Below are 24485 nucleotides of genomic sequence, written 5' to 3'. Positions count from 1 at the left end.
AATAATGATCCAACCTCTCTACCACACCGCAGACAATCCGGGGACGCAATCAGGCCTGCCCGCCACAATTTCTCCCTGGTATAGTAGATTCGATGCAAATACTTAAATTGTATGAGCCGCAGACGCATCGCAATTGCAGCTCCTTTAGGGGCCTCAAGTGCCTCCCGCCAATCATCCTCATCAATCGCCCCCACATCCTTCTCCAAGACTTCTCGCAGTTTGTGCAGGGAGGTCGAGCAATGCGTCACCAGAGTTTGGTATATGGTCCTTCTTGATGAGCAAGGATCTCTGGCACTCGGTAGAAATATTGTAATTGGCGTACCCCCGGAATATCATTACTCCCTGGGCCCAACCAGAGAGAGTATCCCATGAGAAATCAAAGTGCTTTACCCATATCTAATATTTTCGTCATGGGTCCTGCGACATCTAGGAGCTTGTCCTGGCATGATCTCCAAGAGCGATCGATCTCCATCGCATGATCTTTGACATACTTAGCCAGGATGGTGTCCATCTTACTATTGACTTCTGGGGTCATTGCCACCTTCCCTTATAGGGTGGGTTGAGTAGGAGGCAACCTTGTTTGCTGGGATTCATTTGATCGAATGAGGGAGGTAACGTGTCTGACCTGTGTGAGTTGTTTCCCCATATTTCCCGCCTGTGTACAAAGATCAGAAAGCCAGCCCGCAGTGAACTGGGCGAGTTAAGGCAAATCATTAAAAACACACACACATCTGCATAAAACACAAGCACTATCACAACATTCGAAGAGTACTTATCTGCTACTAGAGCAGCGAAGAAAGAGTGGGGTAGAAACTCAAAAAGCCTCTTCAAAGGATCAACCCATGATGGTTGGTTCTACAAACGAGCTATTTCACCGTGTTCCAGGCAAATGTAGTTTGTGAAAACCTTTGTTAATGGTGCAGCTGGGGAAATAAACAGAGAAAGGTAACCCTCCGGTCCTAATTTAGAAATATGCACAAATAGATGCGTGTGATGTAAATATAGTTTTGCAGAATATTTTTTAAGACTGTTCTATTCATGCTGCTCTGGTTTTTAATTTTAATTTTACTTAATACCCTGGATACTTTATGAACAGTTCATAATGTGGTTTTATTCACAGACCCTGAAGAAATATCTAGGGAGGGATTATAGAGCTTAAAACATGTGTTCTCTATTTGTAGTTATGTGCGTTCTCGAGGATGAATTGAAATCCACTGTTGATTTGAGTATATCTCATCCAGTATATTTGTGTATGTTTTTGATACAATCACTCCATAGTTTTAGTAGAGCACTGCAAAGTAATGTGAAGTGGTGCATTCCTGTAGTGGTACCTAAACCTTACAACAAGCTCAATGTTTGTAAAAAAAAAAAAAAAAAATAGAGAAATAATGTAAACTCTCCCCAGTGTGCCCTGGTGTCATTTATACCTGTTTGGCCGCTATCCAAGGTAAAAGCTGTTTAAGAACCAACATAAAGCATGTTGCTTATGTTGAAGATGTGTTAGGGTTGTAGTGTGCTCCCACCCCAGGAAGCAGAAACTATAATCCAACCCTCACAGATCTGACTTGATCCAAAGAGATTTAGTGGAAAAATCCCAAACTGCTGTCAATTTCCAAATATGTTTGATTCAGAGTACCTATGGCATCAGGGAAACAAATTAGTGCCAACGGCTGGAAAGCTGGACAAGAGCAGGGATCGAAAAAATTGGGAAATTAAACGTGCATGGCATTCTAGGCCTTTCGATTAGTTATTTCTGGCACACAGGGTTACAGCAGGTACATTTGTGACACATGGACGAATAAATAACTAAGACACTGAACTCTGCTTGGGGAGGAACCATCCGAAGCCACCTTCTCATACTGTGCTGCTCATATTATTTAAAGTGGGCAGGGGAAATAACCCTACAGTATCAGCCACTTATGGATCTAACTAAACGCACACTAGGAAACCTTAGCGAGAGATGGTCCAGGGACATATGAAAAGAATTGAATGAGGAAGACTGAAACTTTTTTTTTTCTTTATTGACATTTTCAAAATAAGAGAACAAACATTACAAGCAGGAAGACTGGAACTTGATCCTGAGTTACGCCCAAAAATTACTAGATAGGCAAATTTAAGTTGCTGGATTTTAATAGAAAATATTTTCTTCCCAATTGTGAACAAAATATACCTTGCTTCATCTACCTTCTTTCCTAGATTTGATCTGGGCCTTTTTTTGTCATAATGGGATATTGGGGGGGATCGAGAATATGACTGTGTGACAAGAACAACTGGCTTACTGAAACTTAAGAACTGCTTATTGGGTCTTCCGAGTTCGAGCTGTGGATTCGGACCTAATGATCACCAAGAGTAATCAGCAATGAACTGAAAATCAGCGAGTCCACCTAAGTTTGAAATGTGGAAAAATCTTGAACTGAATTAGTGATTGGGATTATTCAAATAAATGTTGATGATAGACACCTCTGAATTTCATCTAATATTATGAGACCAGCGAGGGGTGTCAGCTCATTGTTACTAGTGAATATATTAGCATAGACGCTGCCTCGCACGCGGAATGGACTGCCTATATTGGTGAGCCATAGAATTCAAAGTGGAAACCCTTTCCCCCATTAGTTTACAATACCCAAGAATCTGGCATCTGTAGTTATTTGCTGTCAGTTGTGAGCAAGCTTGTCTGACCTTCCAACTATTTTTGTCTGAGAGGAAATATTCGTACTCACCAGAAAAAGTTCTTGCATTTGGATTGCATGTAGAATTACCAATTGAAGACAGCCCACTGACCGATATGAATAAAGCACGTTAATGGTCAGCGACGCACTACTGGATACCACCATGTGATCCTGAACTATGAAAGTATCTCCGGAAAGCATAATTACTGTCATCTTACTCTTGAAGTGGAGGATGTCCTTGTGAGCTAAGCAGACTATTGCTGCACACCCATTGGTTCGTGTACAAATGCATGCTGATCTAGTGGTCATGTTCCATTCACCCACCAAGATTGATTTGTTTTTTTCTTCTTCTTTTTTTCTTCATTTTGTTGTTCGGTTCTTGTTATGTTTAGTTGATCGTAAAGTCACTAATGCATACTGTAGATGGGTGATTGCCTTTAATCCATGTTTTTTCATTTACCTTAAATGTTATGTTAATTGAGAGAGGGCAGTTAAACTTTGTTTTTTGTTAAATGAAGGGGTGTTAGAATATTGATATATGAATTAATGCAATATTTGCAGTTTACTCCATGCATAATCACTTTAATCTTTTCAGACTTATCCAGTCAAGAGGGAGCAGATGAAGAGGTTCTTGATGCCAGTAGCTTGTTGGAGGTTTTGCGAATATACCGCTGGCAGATCAACTCATTTGAAGAGCAGGTAATTTACCTGGAGAAGCTGAACTTATTGTAACGTGCTGTAAACTTCCTTTCTCAAGCTGATTTGATTATAGGTTTACTTTTTCTAATGCACGCCAAAGTACCAACCCAGGCTTTAGGTGCTATCCAGAGTGTAGCTCAGTTTTAGAGTGCAGTATAATCAATGCAGTATATGAAAACAGAAAACTGTCAGTCTTCTTTGCGTTTCTAGGGAAACGAGCAGCATTTTTGTTGACAAAAATAGGCTTGTTTCATCCAGAGATACATATTTGTGTTCTTCAGTTTGTGCATAACAGTCTATTGTGCCAGTGGATGGGTTTACTTCTAAACTGAAGAATCAATAAATAGTATTAACATATTAGAAACTATTGATACAGTTTATAAAATACCATTACATTTCAATTGCAGCATATGCTGTGTATGAATAACCAGGTATGTCATAATTGTTTCTATAAATTAAACTAAGTCATTCTTTTGTTTTTCCATTTTGGTTTGTTTCTCTGTCATTTTCTTGAGCTTTGTCTCTGCCCAGTTCTGTCACCCTGACTTTTGGGGCTGTCAGATTCTACATAGTTTTTTTGTGCTGTTACACAAGATAAACAAAAAAAGAAAATGCTTAAGAAAATACAGTGTAACTAGTTATTGTATCAACAGAAAGTGAAATGAGTAGCGCTAATTTTTATATCATTATTTTTGTTTTTTTGAATGTTTTTTTATTCAACTGTGTAGTCCAATTACAATTTGGTACACATTCGTATCAGTTACAGAACTATTGGAAATCCAAAGTTCACCCTGTCACTCTAATACATATTCTTAGTTATATGTTTTAAATACAGCACTTTTTCATATAGCGATATTCTGTTTCAGGGGTAAGCAATGTGTGTGAAGTATTCGACAACAATTGTATATTTTCTTAATAACAGACAGCTGTGCTCTAAATTCAGCATTTAGCAGTGCATGTTCCTTTCTAGACCTAATACATGATTGCAGAAGAGACCCCTTAGCGAGCAGCACCTGCTGTTCTTTGTGAAGGAACTCTAGCATCCGGGGGAATATTACTCCGTTCAGTCAAATCTTCAACCAGATCACCAACCCATCGGATTTATAATGAACAATCTCTGTGACAAGTGACCAGAAGTTTGGATTCATTGGCCAGAGCCAACAGTAGGATTAAAGATATAAATTTGTTTCATCTTTTTTTCTTTGGCGTTCAGATCGCCCCAATAAGCAATGCTTAGGCTCCTTGGTTATCATTAGCCAGTAACAACACAAACATGTTCACTATATCCTCACAGAATGTATTGATCGCCACAATTGTCTGTCATGTGCATAACTGTAACTCCTTGTATGCCATTTTTTTGGTGATTTGCAAACATGTTTGGATGTATTTTATGGAATGCCACTGGTATCAAACAAGTTCTGTGGGGAATACTAAATTGCCCCAATTTAAAATGCTCACTTGTTTAAGCATATGAGCACACACAGTCAGTAAATTGGCCTGCGTGGTTTTTCTCCAAACTTCTCCTCACGACTGACCTAGGAAAGTTGATCATCTTGCATGACCCTATAGTATGATGGGATTAGTCTCCTACTCGGTACATTCATGGGAGTAATTGTGTCACAAGAATGTCATAACAATTAAAAAAACAAAAACCTTCTAAACTTTTGGCAATCTGATTTTCCACACTTATCACACAGGTGAGCCTTCACTACTTTAGTGAGCAAGATTTTGAAAAGCACTTCACTCTGCTTTTAGACCACCCCTGATATTCTGTAATTTGAATGGAACCCCTTACACAGCCTTGATTAAAATATACATTGATTTTGCTGAAAACTAAAAAAGAAATCCTGAGTTTAGATATTTTTTATCACAGAAGCGAGTATTCACTGGACGGTCAGTTTATTGGTGATGCTGTTTGTATTTTGAGTCTTGTGTCTGTGTAAGCCTTGCACCTGCCTCCCCAAGGAAAGCCTTGGATTGCTCAACCCACGCTACCACCTTGAGTTAAGTGCTGAAGGAGTAGCACTTGGCCCAGCTCTTCAGTGCCCAAAGTAGGCTGGTCCTGGGACAGCAGGAGTAAAAGCCCTTAACCCCCAACTTGTTGGACCCTGTAACTATTCCCTGCCCCTTGGCGCTCTGCGGAAGGGTCTGAGAGCTTTGTTTGTGTAACTGTGGTTTGGGAATCCTAGTATGACATTCTCATTGCCTGATACTTTAAATGTGGCGTGTGCAGAGTGGGCCGTAGATTTAGAATATCCTGAGTAAAGAATCTAAATTGTTAGAAGAGCCAACTTTTCTGGCCTATATACTGTCATACTTATCTTAGTAAGCAAAACTGTCAGATACACGCCTAAATATCAGTACTTAATAATCAAGAAAATCAAATGGCAAAAATAAATGCAGAAATAATGAATATGAAAATAGGTGTTTGAGCTGTAAAAGTAGTACTGTGAAAACTACACATTGGGGCAGAAGAGACACTTAGTACTAGCATAAGGGATATTTGTTTAGGAAAGACTTGTCAGGCCAAATAAACATTTTTCAGCCGTAAGGCCATAAAGGAAGCACAGTACAAATTTATACAGAACTTATATGCCTCATAGGATTTACAACAAAATACATTCAGGCAAAATCAAAGCAAGAATTTGTCACGGTTGTATGTCACCTCTAATCCTAATAGTGAAAATAAACAAATTACAAAGTGACCATTTTTAGATGGCAAACACTGCAAAAGTTTAAGACTCTGGCATATCTATGGTCATATGAACATAAAATAGAACATGAAAATTGCCTTCTAGGAGTAGAATAAAATCACCACAAACTAAAAATGCAGCCAGGATGGCTGAGCCAGAATAAAATGGTACCAACCTTATTTGATGATTTTGCTTAAAAAATGCATTTGCGATAATCACTACAAAACATTGACTGGTTTGGGCCAGACAGTGACCCTAAATGAAATAAATCAGTTATTGACGAACTGACCTTTACATTTTATAAAATGCATAAAATTCAAATTACTCCAGTATTTATATATGCGTTTACAAAGCAATTCTCATAATTAAAATTATCTTCTTTCTCTTGGTTTTGAGCTTCAGTTAAGGCTCCTGCTGTCCGTTTGCATTATTAAGTAAAGATAATATATTTGCACAACTTCTAGCAATAAGAGTCTTATCATCAGTGCCATGATTTGTCTGTGAAGACAAGAATTAATTTATACCATGATAGACTGTATATCATTATAATTCCAAAACTTCAGGGGTTCTTTCTTACCTGAAAGAAATGAATCACATAAAAAGGTAATTGCTCTTGCTAGAACATTTAAAACCATACTATGAACAAAATGTGTGTAGGGATGAAATAATTCATATAGGGCATTTTTACTCCTGTATTCCCATCAATATATACCCAACCAAACGCATATTTGAATAGTGTTAGATCAGCATTAATTCACCTTAATAGAGCAGTAGACAGGAGTTCCGCTATCATCCATAATCTTACTTGTGCAATGAAACCCCAAGCCTTTGCTGTTTGTAGTGATTTGAGGCTACAGGACAGGTCTCTCCAGGTTGGGGGACACAACATAGGATTATATTCTTCTGTTTGCCTAATATTTCATAATAACATTAATACCTTGTTGAATATGTCTGGTGTTACGAAATCTTTCTGAAAGTGTCTGGTCACCTGCTGGATAAGACATTTAGATTTCTGAGTACGTACATGATATTTTATGCATAAACTATGAAACCCACATTAATGCACTGTGCTACTCGATGTTACTTTGTGCTAAGCTACTCTTATCCTTATCATAATGGCTAGGATAAACTAAATGAAATTGTATGGAATGCTATAAAAAGTACTGGAGTGAAGCCAAGGGATACCACAGATCTTATAAATAGTGCAGTAAACACAATTTTATGGACAAGTAAACCCCCAAAGATTGCTAAACATACTTCGGCAGTGACAATAGTATTTGGGGACTTTCTCTTCATATATTAGTCTGGTCTGATCAATGGCTCAGATAGTAGTCTTTCATATCTGGACTGATATCAATCCGATTGAGGCTTTGTATTTATATAAATCTAAAAAATACTTCATGTTTCAGCTAAATACTTTGAAGGCATCTGGCGTAAATTAAAATGCAATATGATTTGTTATTCATGGTAGTCAAAAAATGTAACTTGTCCATTCGCAGCCAGATATGTTTAATACAGGGCCGGACTGGGAACCCAAAGCAGCCCTGGCAATTATGTCGGACCATCCCCACACTGTGTGTTTTGAGCGAGCCTGACCACTACAAGGGGAGTTTGTGGAGGTAGTGGGGCAAGTGTGAAGCATTGGCTGTCTGCGGGAGGCTTGAAACGAAAGTGAGTTGATTATGCTTGCTAGCTGCTTTTGTTACTGGTGCCTATTTTGCAGCACTGCTGCAAAACCAGCCCCCCTGGGAATACGCCCAGTTCCTGGTACGGCCAGTCTGGCCCTAATTTAATAACACGTCTTTGTCTTTTTTCAGAAGCAATAAATGCTTAACATGGACGCTCAAAGACATTAATAGAACACATTTGGAACTAATATCACTCAGCCGTTATAGGCAAATCTAAAAGTGCCTCTCTGTTGTGAAGGGATTGGAATCTTGAGGTAGAGGAATGATATAGGCAAAGTAGCAGATCAAGTGTTGGACAAATTACAAGCATAAATGTTGTATCCAACATGTGCCAAGTAATACCCTTGGTGAGAAATCTGTTGGACTGGATAGGGATCCTTAATTGCATAAATGCCTATGTTTCTATTTGTCCATTGAATTGGTGGGACCATTGTATGATAACTGGCACCACTGCCCGTGTCAAGAGCTGGTGCTTGCAAGCGATAGAAGATAGCCCTAAAGATACCACAGTACTTGATATAACTTTCCTTGAGCCAGCAATTACTTTATCCACTCAAGTAGAATACTTTTTCAGCACAAAGAGCAGAAACAGCTGGTTTGCTAGAGCAAATTCAAGTTCAAAAAGCTTTATTCGAGTTCAGTATGAATTCATAAAAGCATACAGATTGAAAGAAACATACATTCAAAAAGTGCCAAATGAATACAAGAGATTAGAAAAACAGACAATGTTATTACAATCAATAAAAAAAACGTTTCAAGTTTATAAAAGCAGTTGTTAAAATTCTAAAAATACAAATATTTAAAAATAGATTATTTCATTGAGTTCCTAAACTTAACCAGTAATTTCAAAAAGCTGGATATGGCGTGTGCCACATTGTCATTTTCTATCTGCTAGAGCAAATTCAACACATCTGGAAATGGGAGCAGCTGTGGCAAAGGTCTTTGACCAATAGTAAAAACTTTGCATTGGCCAGCCAGAAGTCCATACAGAAATATGTTAATACAGTTAAAGCTGAATGTTATATCTTGCTATTTGACCCAATGGTAGAACCTAAAATATTCTTCAGGATTTTGTTGTCGTCTGAACCAATGTTGTATGTCTCCCTTCATACTGATTTTGAAACAAAAGTAGATCTAAGGACATCTATTTCATTGACACAATTTATACAACAGACCTGCAGAAAATCACTCTAGCTCAGTGAGGATTTGTCGTAATACCAATCTGGCCTTAACCAGGATGGAACTATAGGTAACCTCCCCACCACATTTGATATTGCTAGATTTCATGTTTAAAATAGTCTCAGAATTTTAACTTTTTGATGTGATTAAATGAACGCAAAGCACCATATTTCCAGCAGATATTTACCCCAGAGAAACTACAAAGAAGCTAGTAAATCACACAAGTTGTTGCAAGCTGCTACTTTATTTGTGACTGGTGGTTATGTTGATTCTTTAAAAAACATGTATTATCGCACGGGTTAAGAAATGAAACATTGACCACATCACATTTTCTTCATATAACTGTCCCTAACTCGTTATAGCACTGTGGAACAGATTACGTTTCAAAAACATATTGAACTGTATAACAATTTGGAGAACCTGTATTCAAGAGTTCTGCGAGGAAGGTAAACCAAGGTTGGTCTAACAGATGTACACATCAAACATCACTGTGATAGTCAAAGGGGAGGCAGACCTCCTCATTCTTGTAGACCTCTTTGTAGCCCTATCATGTAGTTCTACTGGATCATTTGTAGGTGGTGGAGTTTTCAAAAAATGTGTTTGTCATTCAAGGTCTTGCCTATTGTACAAATTACATATATTTGGACTGGAAAGTCGTTAATTATTTCTAAACTTGTACGTATTTCTGCCTGGCAGGATGCTCATGAATTGTTTCATGTTTTGACATCTTCCTTAGAAGATGAAAGGGATCGTCGGCCACGGGTTACACATTTATTTGATGTCCAATCATTGGAGGTAAGCACCTTTATCTGAACTAGTAATGCTATATTACGCAACTTGTAAGGCAAATTCATGTAGCCTGTGACCTCCTTATTGTATTCTGATGTGGCAAGAAACAGTCTGGCTTTATTTGACATTTCTTCTTGCTAAACCCTTCACCATGGCATAACTCCTTTGTTCCCAAACTAAACCCCATCACAATGAATGATCAGTCTCAACGAAATGATTAATTGGTGTGCTCCAAAACATGCTTGTCTGCTGCCTCTTAAATTCCCTTTCTGCCAACAAAAGGCATGCACTTTTTTGCGCTGTTAGAACATACCTTATTTTTTTGCACATATAAAGTGATCTCACTTATGAGTGAGGGAGCATCTAGTTAATCAACCTTTCAAAAGAAAACTACATTTTAGGATGCTATGAAATGTAGGACTGATTCAAATCAATTGCCAGCTAGGGTGTGGTTTTATCAAATGCCTTTAAAACAGAAAGTTTAATATTTAATTAATTCTAACCAATTGAAATTGATATTTAATACTAAGGGACTGGAATAAAGGCTGTGTTCTGCTGGAGATTTTAAACCATGATCGCCTAATTTGTTTTCCTTATATTCTGCAGCCTGTGACTTAAACCAAGTCAGCAATTTTATATGTCTTGACTGGGTTAGAAAGAAGCAAGTTCTGTCACCTTGAATGGTGTGGATGTTGAGTATTTGTTTAGGAAAAAAGAATGTTGGCGAATTGCAGCCATTCCCGGATACACTGGGTTACCCTGGCCCGAATGTTAACTCTACAAGCAGACAGACATAAAAGAAACCCTTAAATGCCATTAGCTCCTCCTATGTCTACTACAGGAAATGTGCATCACATACTGGATTTAGCAGATGTGGAACTACATCTGTGAAGGCACTTAAATTGTTGAGACATGTTAATCTCTAGGTATAGATTTGCATTCCAAGTATAATAAACCATAGTGTTCTGGTGGTAATTAGTCGTTAAGGTTAAGATTTTAAATGGCTTTCTCTTTCTTCCCTTTTCCTTTAGCTAACAACATTTCCTTCATACTTTAGATTCTTTGGTATTTTCTTATCATATAGAGATTTATAGCTGCAGAATTCCCTACCTTAGACTATTCCCCTGCCTCAGAGTGGATCTGGACATTTTTGAGCAGCTCTCTGCGCACCGGCACATGGCATTGTTCAGCTCTGCACCGGAAGTGACGTGTCCGGTGTATATATGGGCAACACCCCATTGTGCTGATATCTGTTGTTTTCTTTCCATGCATCAGCGCAGATCCGGAGAGAGCTACCTCTGTCCACCTTTTAGACATCTTTTTCAACGTTTTCTCAAGTCTTTTTGAGATTTTGTTTTCCAGTGTGTTAAAGATGTCCCCTCCCTCCCCCCAAAAATCTGTGGGGGTTAAGCCTTGTGGCTCTGTGACAAATACCCATCTGGTTTGTCTCTGATGCTTGCAGTCAGACCATGACTCCAAGGCTGTGAGGTCCTGCAGTCAGTAAACACTGTGCGCCTCTGGGGGACGGACAGAAAGTCACACAGAAACTCACTCATTCACTCTCTCACAGTCTAACTCTCTCTAGCTCTCACACCCTTGCTCTCACTCTCTTTGGGATTCAGTTGTGCACGTGCTGCCCATGGTCTTGGAAGACCATGCTATTTGCCTGCACCAGAGATGCACCAGAGATGCAGCAAAGTTCACCATTCGCTGGCCACTGGATGCAACAGAATTTTTAGGCAGAGCATTGCATAGTCGGTGGCACTCAGGCGCCATTCCTGGCTGTGGATATACTGCTTTCTCAGGGTATGTCCTGGCATCCCTTATGAACATGTCCTTCGATGGCAAATGCCTCTTCACAGATAAGGCAGATTCGGCCTGGAGTGCCTTAAGTACAGCCGGGCCACTGCCCAATCCCTGGGTCTCTCTGAGGCCCTACATCAACCCCATTCTGCCTTTTGTCCTTTTTTGGCTATGGTGGAGTTACCAGCCGCTTCCCTTCCTACCCAGCCACCAAGGCCCACAGACTCACCAATCCTTCTGTGGCTGTGGACGCTGCTCCCACAAGCCTCCTGGGACTCACAGCCAGAGATCTACTCTGTCCTCTTCACCCTCCCTCTTAACATCACAGGCACCCAGTGGGTGGCAGGATCCAACATAACTTGTCTCCCTGGCAGTCTATAACATCGGACAAGTGGGCACTTCAGATTGTTCAGTGGAGTTACTCCATCCCTTTTTTGAAACCCTGCCATCCATGCCACCATCCCCAAACCGTCTGACGATGGACCACCTCTCCCTGCTCCGTCAAGAAGTACGGGCTCTTTTGGCTGAAGGATCCATCAAGAGGGTACCTGCTTCAGAATTAGGCAGTGGTTGCTATTCCCACTACTTTCTGGTGCCCATAAAGGACTGAGTCATTCACCCCATTTTAGACATCTCTCAACTTCTTCCTGAAGGAGGACAAATACAAGATGTTCAAGTTGGCTCAGGTTCTGTATGCCCTGAATCCTTAAGACTGGATGCTAGCGCTGGACTTGCAGGATACATACGTTCACATCCCCGTCCTGCCTGCCCACAGTCGTTAACCTGTGATTTACGATGGGTCACAAGCATTTTCAGTTAGCTATGCTCTTTTTGGCTTCACTGGCTTCACCAGCGCCCCACTGGTGTTCACTAAGGTAATGTTGGTGGCTGCCTCACATCTGTGGAGGTCATCAGCAATCTTTGACTACTGTATGAGAAGGCGGGTTTTCCCCAGGCAGCCGTCTCGACCTCCTGCATTTGTTGGGGTTCACTATTAATGTGCCAAAGTCACACCTGATTACCTCTCCCATGCTCTCTTTCATAGGAGCTATTCTGGACACGGTGTAGTATTGGGCCTATCCTCCGGAGAGGCAAGTCCAGGATATTCAATCTGTGATTCTGTTTTGGCTTCTATCCTGAATACCACAGCAAAGGGCAGGATCCTGCACCCAAACCTACGCACGCTCCATCTTCATGCATGGAGATTGAGCAGCGGCAGTTGACAGTTTTTTTCACCTCCATATAGAGGTCTGGGGATCATTCTGCTAGCCTGGCATCCTTCAATCAATGCAGTTTACGCCTGCCTTTGGGACAGATTTGTGGCTTGGTGGGCTTCTGAAAATGTTAATCGTCTTTCTGCAGCTTTGTTTGAGGTTTTGTTGTTTGTTCTCTCAGTAGCCCAACAAGGCTTTTCTTTGGGCATAGTTAAAGTGTATCTTTTGGTCATATCGGAGTTATGGCAGCTTCCATCTCACACTAATTCTCGAAGCAGGGAATCCAGTTGATGGAACCAGGGGACTAGGACCTTCACTGGGATGTTCACGAAGGAGGATAGGAGCCATTGGAGCATCACCATCTTGGAGACTGCTATGCACACAATGAGGGGGAGCTGAAGTGATCTCCAGAAGGGTACACAGGACCTAAGTCGCAGCAATGCCTCACACGTTCCCCTCTCTCATGTCCTCGATCTTGTGAAACATCTGAATACCTATGTACCTAAAGGCATGAGGTGCCCAGAGCATGCAAGAATGGAGCCTCTCTGGCTGCAGGGCATCTCAGATCACCGGGAACACACAGGTCTTAGTCAAGTTTACCTGGAACCCCGAGTGAGTCCCAAACTCCTTGAAGAGCTGTAACATATAGAGAATGTCTGCTTCCCCGTTCGCCAGGTAAATCAGTAGGTCATCTGCTTCGAGGGAGATAAAGTGTTCACCTCCCTCCACTGTAATGCCTGTGCCCTCAGCCTCCTGCCAGATCTTCTCTGCCAATGGCTCAATGGCAATGGCAAATCCGATCTCTGTCTCCTGCCTCTGTGGATATCATACGGTTCTGAGATTGTGCGGCCCGGTTTGGCAGTGGACTTGCCTACAATAGCCGTTCCCATTTGACCCATCGCTCTCCCAGCTCCATACGGAGCATGACCTCTACAAGGAAGTCCTATCTTACGGTGTTGAAGAACTTCTCCAGGTCTATCGACATAATCATGGCCCGCAGGTTGGACCTCCGGTACAGATTGTAAAGAATGGTATGCAACCTACGGAGGTTTAGGGAGGTGTTAAGTGCCGGTATAAACCCATTTTGGTCTGTGTGTATTAATGCTGATTAGCCAGAAACTGGTCCCAGGATGCTTGTTTCTGGTCCAGCAAAGACATGGCTTGGCAGTTCGGGTTGGACTGTTCCCATGAGGCACAGGGTCAGACTGATTTGTACATGGCCATGTCTGAACTGGAGTGGCAGAGTGAGCTAAAGAATGATGATGGATTAAACCCAGATCAGTTGACTGGGGGTGTGTGCTTGCAATGTTCAACACTTCGTCCATCATCCCCTTTGGTTTTGCTTTGTTCACCCTAAGTTGGCAGGGTATGCCCAGACGTGGGTCCCTTGCTCACTTTGCCACTGGATTCAAGCTAGCCTGGCTGATGACGGCTGATTAGCCAGAAACTGGTCCCAGGATGCTTGTTTCCGGTCCAGGGAAGACCTGGCTCGGCAGTTTCGGCTGGACTGTTCCCATGAGGCACGGGGAGAGACTGATATGTACATGGCCATGTCTGACCTGGGGTGGCGGAGTGAGCTAAAGAATGATGATGGTTTAAACCCAGATCAGTTGACTGGGGGTGAGTGCTTGCAATGTTCAACACTCCGTCCATCATCCCCTTTGGTTTTGCATGTGCAGCAGCAACCTGGTTGCCAGTACTTTGCAGAGTATCCTAAAATCTGTGCATTGAGCATGGAGAGGGGTCAGAAGGCCGCAGGCACGGCCCCTGGGGCGCCGGACTTAGGCAGTGGAACTACCACTGTCTCTCTGGTCGAGGCTGGAAGAAGCCCCATCGTGATGCCTTGGCATATAGCTGGCACTCTGGCATAAGTCATATAAAACTCAGCTGGCGGTCCGCCCAGGCTCAGCGTCTTGCCAGTAAGCAAGTCTTTGATGGCACATTTTGTTCTTTGTGCCGTGATTGGGCATCCCAAGGCCCTGGCCTCCCTATCAGGGAGGCACCAGAGCGCCAGGCTACCCAAGACGTCATCAGGAGCCCCAGACGGGGCGAGATCTACTGGTCGGTATAAGGCGACATAGTAGTCTTGAAACACTGAGTTAATGTCCTCGGGGGGAGTGGAGCACCGTTCCCCCAATAATATCAAATGATACCAGGCTGGTGACGGGATTGCCTCTGCCCTCCGACCTAATGAGCCAGGCAAGCAGCTGCCCTGGTCTACAATCCTCCTTGTGCGCTCAGTTAACATAATCTTTATAGTTGTTACATCTTAGGCGTTCCAGGGCAACACACTATTGTTCCCTGGCTTCCAACGAGTGGGGTAAAGCGCCTGAGTCTGGGCCTAGCTCATTGTCCAGCCTAGAGAGTATTCCACCCAGGTGCTTTAGCTTCTGGTTAAGCTTGCGGCGAACCCCCAGTGTCTGGGTTAGACTATGTCCCCAGACCACCACCTTGGAGGCCTCCCATTCAACCAAATCACTCGAGGTGGTCCCCTGATTCGTTGCACAGTATTACAGTATCGCCTCCCGTACTGTGTCACTGTATGAGGTGTCCTCATGGGCAGCAGAATGCAGCTGCCAGGTCGGGATTGCCGGGCGCTAATCTACTGGTATGAATGTCAGTAAGAGGGGACTGTGGTCAAAGACAGTGTAGCTGAGATATTCTGTGTGGGTCACATATTGGTACAGTCCCCTGGAGCAGACATAGCGGTCCAGCCTCATGTGTACTATATACATGCTAAAGTAAAATGAATAATCCTGGTCTGTGCCATTTTGCATCTGCCAGGTGTCCTCTAGTTCCCAATGTGTCATACAGTTCTTCATCCCATCGGCCGTTCTGTGGACAGATTCCCCAAGCAACGGGAGACGGAGCGTTCTAAGGTGTTGTCCACCACACAAAGACGTCTTCGAGAAGCAAGGCCCCCTCAGACATATGGCCCAGCTGCTCTGAGAGTAATCTCAGGAACGAGATAAGAACCTGATTAAGTGGACAAATGCTGCCCAGTACCACCTGTCTACCACTCAACCTTCCCTCCACTAGGGCACAACATTCCTCTTTATCAATCTTGATGGTCGTGGCCTCAAAGGGAACACCAGGTCTCACCCAGATGAGAGCCTCCCAAGTGCAGGCCTAGTAGGTTGTAGTGTGAACCTGCCCTCACCAGCGACGTTGCAAACGTTGTGCCTCCACCCCGTGAGGTGTGTTTCTTGGAGCATGGCAATGTGCATCCCTGCTGTTTGAGGTACATGTGGATTTTGTGTCTCTTGGTCGCCGTCCCCATCCCACGAATGTTCCACGTCTGTAGCTTAACGTTATGTTGTGTATCAGCTATAAGAGGAGATATAATTTGAGACATGTAGTGTTGCCTCCCTACCCCCTGTGTGTGTCTCCCACGTTCTATATCCAGCCCCACGACAGCAATTTAAACAACAACTTTCCCAAAACCCCGGCTCCTGGACAGTTATGCAATGGCTGTCCGACCAAACATTAACATCTGAAAGTGCAAGAAGCACGCTGCTCCGCTAATCAAGTTACCAAAGAAAAGCAGTATAGGATGTTACCATACTCATGTTCATGTGGTTCCCATAACACCTTTGCCCCTGTGTGCCCCTCACTGTACCCGAGCTAGAACAGTGATTGTATACATTGAAGGGCAGCCCACCTTGGAGGGGCAATGGGCTCCAGCGGCGTCCATGGCAACAGGCTCTCATTCAAGCACTGTCATGAAGCACCCCATTCTGGGGGAAGAAACGACCCAGTGACAGAAGGAGCAAAGGTCCTCGACCACCACCAGCTGTGCTTCCTAAGTGGGTTAATCCCAGGAGCTAATGTATTTTATAAAGGTTGTCTGCAGTCTGGGGGTTATCTTTGGGAGGCGATCCTCTATAAGGCCCTGGTCAGCTGAGTCCATGTCCTCAGAGCAGTGACCTGAAGTTGATCTGCTCTCAGATTCAGACGGCTTGGTGATCTCTGCCCTGGCGAGTGAAGCTGCCGCCCTGTTCATTTCTGCTTCTCACTTGGAGGCTTTCCTCAGGGTTCCTTGCTGAGAGGCTCCCGGGGAACGGCACCGGGGAGACGCCGCCGCTCTGGTTCTGCCGTCGGTTGCCACACCCTCCCCCTATTCGGTAGGATTCTAGCCAGCTCCAGGCTTTATAATGTTCCAGACTAAAGTGTGTTTGGCCATTGTTAGATTTGGGGGTCTCTAGTTGGCACAGGTAGGTACTTGTGATGAATAGGGACCCTCTCCTCTAGTCAGGGAAAGGGGATTACACACCTAAAAAAAAACCTGCTCACCCTCTAGGTTGCGTGGCGCGAGCAGTCAAGGCTTATTTCAGAGGCATTGTAAGTTAAGCAGTTGTGACCACATACAGTAACCCAGTGACAACACTACAAATGGACACCACACAGGTTTAATATAAAAAATAAGTAAACCACAAGACCATAAACGACAAAAATGCACACTATGATTACTTTAAGATGGTAGATTTAAGCTCCGCTCAGTTCAGTTCTTAGATGCGACACTCTGCGTCAATGTACCTTAAGTTGCGTTGTGCTTCCACGACAAGCAATGTCGCAGCGATGGAAAATGCGGCAAAGTCAGGTGCAAAGAAATAAAGACGTGAAGATCGTCCAGATGCGGCGCGCTTCATGGGGATGCGAGAAACTCTCATTTCGATGCGTGGACTGCAGTGGCGACACCCTTCCGATGCGACGGCAACAGCTCCAGTGGCGACGCTCTTCTCCACGATGCGTGAAGCTTCCGCTCGATGCGACAACTACAGTGGTGACATCCAAGGTGCAACGGCAGCAGCTCCGACGGCGGCGCGCTTCTCGGGGATGCGAGGTGCTCTTGGTTAATGTGGTGCAATGCGACAGTTCCAGCGGCGACACCCTCCGGCTTCGGAGTTGCGACGGCAGGCACAGTGACGGCGACACGCTCCGACCTCATTGCGAGATTCTTCTCCTGATGCGGTGCAGTGCGACAGCTCCAGCGGCGATACCCTCCTTCTTCGGAGTTGCAACGGCAGCAGCAGCGACGGCGACACGCCTCCTCTTCATTGCGGCACGCATCTCTCTGATGCGGTGCAGTGCGACAGTTCCAGCGGCTACACCCTCCTTTCTCCGGAGTTGCGACTGCAGGCACAGCGACGGCGCCACGCTTCTTCTCGTTGAGTCACGCTTCCAGCTCCTTGCGACACTCAGTTCCTCAGAAGGCCTAAAACAGCAGCAGGCACTTCCACAAGAACTCTGGGGAGCTGGGGGGTGAAGTATGTTGTCCCTGAGACTTCAGCAGGAGTCGAGCTCTTTTCCAAGCCCTTGGAGATCCTTCACAAGTTGAAAGCTAAGTACACAAAGTTCCTTTCTCCTTCCTTTGGCAGTAAGGCAACCACTGCAGGCCAATCCCCCAAGCAGCACTTCAGCTTGGGAATAGTCTCTCCTCAGTTTCCAGGTTCCTCTCCTCAGTAAAGGTTTCTTCTTGTAGTCCAAAGTGATCTAATTTCATAGGATCAGGGTCCCAATATTTATACCCAGAAATCCTTTGTTCTCTGAGGGGAGAGGGGCATTTGCCCAGTCCAAACCAGTTCTGAAGCACTCTGTTTACCAGACTTCTCCTTTCCTTTCACAGTGCAGGGCATGCATATCAGATGCCCCACAGGAGGTGGAGCCAGCATTGTGGAAGGCAAGTACAGTCCTGGAGCACTTTGTTGACAGGCTCCTTCTCTTTCAGTGTGCAGGGCAGAGACATCAGCCGCTCCCCAGGGGGTGGAGCCAGCATTGTGGAAGGCAGGCACAGCCCTATTCAAAGTTCAGGTGCACTCCTCCCTCCCATCTGGACCCAGTGGGTGCACTTACCCAGTCAGCATGACAGTACCAGACTGCACGCAGGCTCTGCAATGGCAGACCTTAGACACATTTTACAGGGCTGCTTCTATGGGTGGCACAACCAGTGCTGCAAGCCCACCAGCAGCTTTTGGATTACACGCCCTGGCACACTCAGTGCAATAGACTAGGGTCTGACAAGTAAACCAAAATAGCCAAACATGGAACTACTGATTAATACATCTATTTACAATAAGGAGCACTTGCACGGTGGCACTGGCTAGCAGTGGCACAGTGCCCAAAGCATCTAATACCAGCAAAAACACATGAGGCCACAGCAAAATGGAAGGGAGACCCACGCCAATGGGGCCAGGTCTAACAGCCATCTAGCATGATCTTTAGTTTCGCTGAGAAGTGGAGAGAATAGCTGAGTCGCTCCTCAAGCAGTTCCTTTATGACCTTAAAGAATGTGGCTAGTTTAGTCTGTACAGCCGCGGTGAAGTCTGGGAACACAGACATCCGATTATTGTCCACTTGGAATGGGCCTCCATCCCTTTCGCGTTGAAGACATCCCTCTCCCTCTAGTGTAATAACTTTGCCACCACTGGCCTGGGTGGGCGCGCCGGGCTTGGTGGCCGGGCCGGGACACAGTGCACGTTCAAGCAAGAAGAGAGGGGTGAGCTAGACCAGGACCACCTCCTTGCGCATCCAGTGTTCCAGGTAGGTCGCCATGCCAGTTTCCTTTGTACCCTCAGGAAGGCCTACTATGAGTTGATTACTGCGCCGATTGTGGCCTCCCCCAATTTATGCAAGGTATTCCAGTTTGCATACCCATTCCATTAGTTCAGACCGTGGTACCTTCAGAACCTGTTGCATCACCTCCATTTCGCTGACAGCTGCCTCTGTTTCCTTGACCTTGTCGGCCAGTTTGCTATGGTCATTCCGCAACAAGCCGAGCTCTGCGGGGACCGAAACGATCTCCCTATGTAGGATGATTTTTGAGTCCTCTATAGCTGCGAGTATGTTGTCTAAGGTAAGTTGCTGAGGGTCCAAGGCCATTTCCACATCCACTGGACCCTCCTTCTGAGAGTCCTGTGCGCAGTGCTGCGGCCCCTGCTCTTTGGCACTCGGTTTGCCCATTGCTGCTCCTTGTCAGATGGAGTAAGGCAACTCCAGGAGCTCTCCAAGTCTACTCCCCTTAGTGCGGCATCCAACTCGAGTCCCTATAGTGGATCCCTCACCGTATCCCTGGTGGTCACTCCTGCAGCAGTCCTCTCTCTCCTTCTTTGAACCAACTCCTGGGGAATGTGCTGTCTGCTGTAACAGGCTGCCCGTGCCATTCCATAGTAATGCCCCCACGCAGACTCCCCTGGGGACTAAACTTGAGCCCAAAGAATAAGGAGATACATGGGAAGGGAAAAATGGCGAAAGGAGGAACAAATATATACTAATTTTCACAATAGGTGACAGTAAATTCTCCTATCGGTCTTGTGGCAGAAGTCCACTGTTCAATTATTCAAATATTTTCAATGTCCTCACACCCACAGGAGGATAAGATTACACATTTCTATTTATTGTAATCCAGCCAAAATATACTTCTCATTTCTTTTATATATATATATATATCATGAAACAAAAACGAAAATCCTCTCAAAGCAAGTACATGCACTATACACAACAAATTTACATGCCTATGTACATACCTATATACAACAAATATACACAATGAGACAACATATACACTTTGTACAGCAGAACCTATAACAAAAAGTTTTTTTTTTATATATATATATCTTTGTTATGTACTTATTATCTTTTCTTCACCCTACAAAAGAATACTACAAGAGTGTCCTCCTATTAACTCTAGGTGGTACACTAGGAGGTAGTCGGACACAACGGTTCCAAGCCAAAACCTCATGGAACCTAAATCTTCACATGTGTCCAGTGGTGTAACTTTCCCAAATTAATTGAAACCAAAAAGACTCCTCCAATTGGAAAGTGTTGACGCGGTCGCGTTTCGGCCTTCCAACAAATCGGGCCTCTTCAGGACAGGGCGACAAAAAAGGACTCCAATTCCAAGGCGGCAAGCCGCCGGAAACGCACAAAACGCCAACTGTTTCTTATGTGTCCGCTCTGCTATTCTTAAAAGACAATCTCGGGGTAGTCAATATCCCTGGAGCCACAAACACTCGGGTGTAGGTAGTTCTTAATTCTACATCAGCAAATCGCCAGAATGGTCGAATCCTCACTCACAAACGACCGCGGCATAAGGATAAGGAGAGTCAGAAAGATGTCAGCCACCAGTTATGTCTTAGCCTCTCAGCCTGTCTCACTTTTGATAGATTGGGGGCTTCCTCTCTTCCTTAGGGGTGTTCCGTAGAGCTGTTAGGCCCAACCTCTTGCTCCCCCGTAGTTCCCCTCATTGCAGCAAGGGGAAAAGTGCTCCATCAATGGGGGGCCGTGCCCCCACTCCTCCACTGTGAATATCTCCTGGGGGGGCCCCCTGCCTCTAGGGGTCTGCATGTTCCCAGAAGTGTGGCCTCTCACGTCTCTCAATGTCAACAGGTAGAGTGTGTCCTCGCCACGCAGGCCCAGATCCGTCACCAGGGCCCAGCCACAGTCCCAGTCACCGTCCTCTGCAGGGCCACCCGGAGCCTCTGGCTTGGCAAACGCGCAGGCCCCTTCCAGGCCTACACCGCCTGAGCAGCCCATGGTCACTGTCTGTTCTCCAACATTGCTTCATGGGGCCTCCGTCTTGAATAAGTTCTTCCAGTCATTGCGCAGCACCAGGGTGTGCCTGCACAGTTAACCCCCCGGTCAAAGCCACCCACCAGTGGCTTGCCACCTCGCCAATCTCCTTCACCCGGGCACCAGTGAGGGGGAGCCACCCCTTATTGTGGAGCGTAGGGGTATCTCTTCCCCATCGGGAGCCGCGCAGCTGGCGTTGGTCCCCGGGGTTATCCGCTCATCACAGGATTTATATGAACCAATGTGACCGCCATCTAAGCTCCGTTAGCCATGCACCTCTACACTTCATCTAAGACTATTAGGCTACATTTTTAACTTCATGTAAACCATTCTTTAAAGGGGGTTTACATGTCCTATGCTGCAACTCCACTCTAAATAGACTTTCTAAAGCAAAATTATGGACATACACCCTGATACCGATGCCCTCGCATGATCCGAATTGGTGCCGGTCGTACCATTGCGACCTTCCCCGGGGGCGATGCTCACGCCACCACTGGCACACTTTGTCGGCACCAGCCCTATTCTGATTCCTGACCCCACGGAGCTGGTACCACGTTGAACAATGCCAATTCCAGCGCCGACAGGGCCCATTTGCCCCAAATCTACCCCTGAGCCTTATTTTGACAGGCTAGGATTGGGAGAAGAATGGGACCCTTTAAGATACCAGCAGTATGATCAGGACTTGGACTGGTATGAGGAATTGGGTGAGGCCAGTGGACTGGCTACCTCCCTAGATATTGCCATGCTTTCGGCTACGGAGGAGGGTTCATCTTATGCAATGGTGGTGCGCAGGTCAGCTGACGTCCTTGACCTTCAGCCACCCACCATGGCGGTCAAGACTAACATTTACGAAACTCTTGCTCCTATTCAGTGAAGCCCTTACACACTTCTTTCTGGGAACCTTGACCAAGCCCAGCAAGGGGCTCCTGTTAACAGGACGATCGTCTGCTGCCACCGCCCTGCCTCGAACGACCCAAACTTCCTCACTACCCACCCGACCGCAGAGAGCTTGGTGGTCCAAGCATATATTTCCATGGCGCGTTCCCTGTGACTGACCCGGACAGGGAATCAAAAAGGCGAGACAGTTGGGTATAGAAAGTTTTTTCTTCTGCTAGCCTTTCACTGCAGCCTTTGAACACGGCATGCTTATTGGGCTGTTATTCCCACTCTCTGTGGGAAATGGTTGTGTAAGTGCTGCCACAGGTCCCGAAGGAGGCAAGGGGCATCCTCTCCCAAGCTTTATCAGACAGGAGAGATGCTGCAAAGTTCTCCATCCGATATGGTTTAGATACAACCGACTCGCTGGACAGAGTGAGTTCTAAGACGGCTGAGAACATCTGTTTTTTCAGGGGTTGTCCAAGCCTCGCTCATGGACATGCCCTTTGATGGCATCGGTCTCTTCGGAGACGAGGTTGACACGGCACTGGACCGCTTTAAGGACTTGCTGGCTATGGCCAAGTCCTTAGGCTACCCCCGTCCACAGTCTGACTTTTGCTCATTTCGTGGCTACGGTAGGGGCTTTAAACCGTGCCAACTGTATCCTAGCCACCTAACCGCGCATGTTTCGCAACCCTTGTGCGAACGAGGGCGAGGTTCGTTCAGACCACGGGGGTCGTGTAGCCAGATATCCTGTCAAATCACCTCCCCCCAACAGCCTCAGCTCCCACGCCCTCCTAGTTTTACCCATCCAGATTATGGCGACCAGTTGGTGCCACTGGCACTATATCACTAAGGACTGATGGGTCCTCCAGATCATCCGATCGAACACTCCCTCCCCTTCAATACCACACCTCCCTCCATGCCTACTTCCTACGACCGGCTGATGTATGATTATTAAATTTTGCTCCAGGAAAAAGTCATAATTCTCTAGGGCAAGGGAGCCATAGAGAGGGTTCCTGCTCTAGAAGTAGGTCATGGTTGCTGTTCCCGCTACTTTCTGGTCCCAAAAAAGGACAAGGACCTTCGTCCTACCCATGATCTTCGAGTTCTCAACTACTTCCTCAAAAAGGAGAAATTCAAGATGCTCACATTAGCTCAGGTCCTTCCTGCCCTGGACCCGGGAGACTCGATGGTAGTGTGGGACTTGCAGGATGCTTATTTAATATATCCCTGTCCTGCCTGCCCATCAGTGCTACATGCTGTTTACAGTAGGCCACTAGCACTTTCAGTTCACCATGCTTCGCTTTGGTTTTACCATTGCCCCTCTGGTGTCTACCAAGGTGATGGCGGTGGTCGCAGCTTATCTGCGCAGAGCTTGAGTATTAGACTTCCCCCTATCTCGACGACTAGCTACTGCTTTTCTCAGACTGTCGTTTCCTACCTCCAAAATACAGCGAGCCTCCTGCGTTTGCTGACTTTTACTATCAATGTGTCAGTCACACCTGAATCCCCCTCAGACGGTCCCTTTCATGGGAGCAGTTTTGGACACAGTGCAGTTTCAAGCCTATCCTTGAGAGCCACGAGTCCAGGATAGTCAGGCTATGATACTGATGTTTTAGCCTGTATCCTGGATTTTGGTGAGAATGACTCTGAGGCTGTTGGGCTTCATGGCCTCCTGCATCCTGCTAGTGATACATGCCAGATGGCATAGGCAGGCTCTGCAGTGAGACCTGAAGTTCCAATGGGCGCAGCATCAGGGGAATCTCTCCGACATGGTCCTGATCTCTGAAGGATCTGCACGAGATCTGCAGTGGTGGCTGACGAACAGCAATTGGGTCAAAGGCAGACCCTTCTCCCATCCCCACCCAGATCTCACATTAGTGACCGATTCATCACTCCTGGGAATAGGGGACCATCTGGGAGAGGTGTAGATCAGAGGTCTCTGGTGGAATCTGGATTCCATATCAACCTATTAGAGCTCTGAGCGAACCGATTGACATTGAAAGCCTTTCTACTCTCCCATCAAGGGAAGGCTGGTACAGATGTTCACTGTCAACACCACCGCCATGTGGTAACGCAACAAACCGGGCGGGGTGGGGATGTGGACATTTGGTCAAGAGGCTCTGTGTCTCTGGACATGGCTGAAACAGTAGGGCATATCCCTGGTAGTTCAACAACTGGCATGTTCTCTGAATGCTAGGGTGGACAAACTCGGCCGTCCATACCTCGCGTATCTTGAATGGCGTCTCCATCCGGAGGTGGAGCCAGGTTTTTTTCAGAAGTGGAGTGATCCTTGGTTAGATC

General features: G+C 45.4%; 1 protein-coding gene across 1 annotated transcript in view; it reads left to right on the top strand.

Annotated features, from left to right (window-relative positions):
* The window catches only part of USP30 (ubiquitin specific peptidase 30), a 394500-nt gene that overhangs the window by 38322 nt on the left and 331693 nt on the right, over positions 1 to 24485 (top strand). The window contains exons 4-5 of the mRNA XM_078667396.1: positions 3265 to 3368; positions 9625 to 9723. Coding sequence (XP_078523522.1) covers positions 3265 to 3368; positions 9625 to 9723 — 203 coding nt within the window. The remainder of the gene's footprint in view (positions 1 to 3264; positions 3369 to 9624; positions 9724 to 24485) is intronic.

Source organism: Lissotriton helveticus, chromosome 11, assembly GCF_964261635.1.
Source record: "Lissotriton helveticus chromosome 11, aLisHel1.1, whole genome shotgun sequence".
NCBI classification, from domain to species: domain Eukaryota; kingdom Metazoa; phylum Chordata; class Amphibia; order Caudata; family Salamandridae; genus Lissotriton; species Lissotriton helveticus.
Note: the sequence above shows the minus strand (reverse complement) of the source record. Positions and strands in the feature narration are given on the sequence as shown.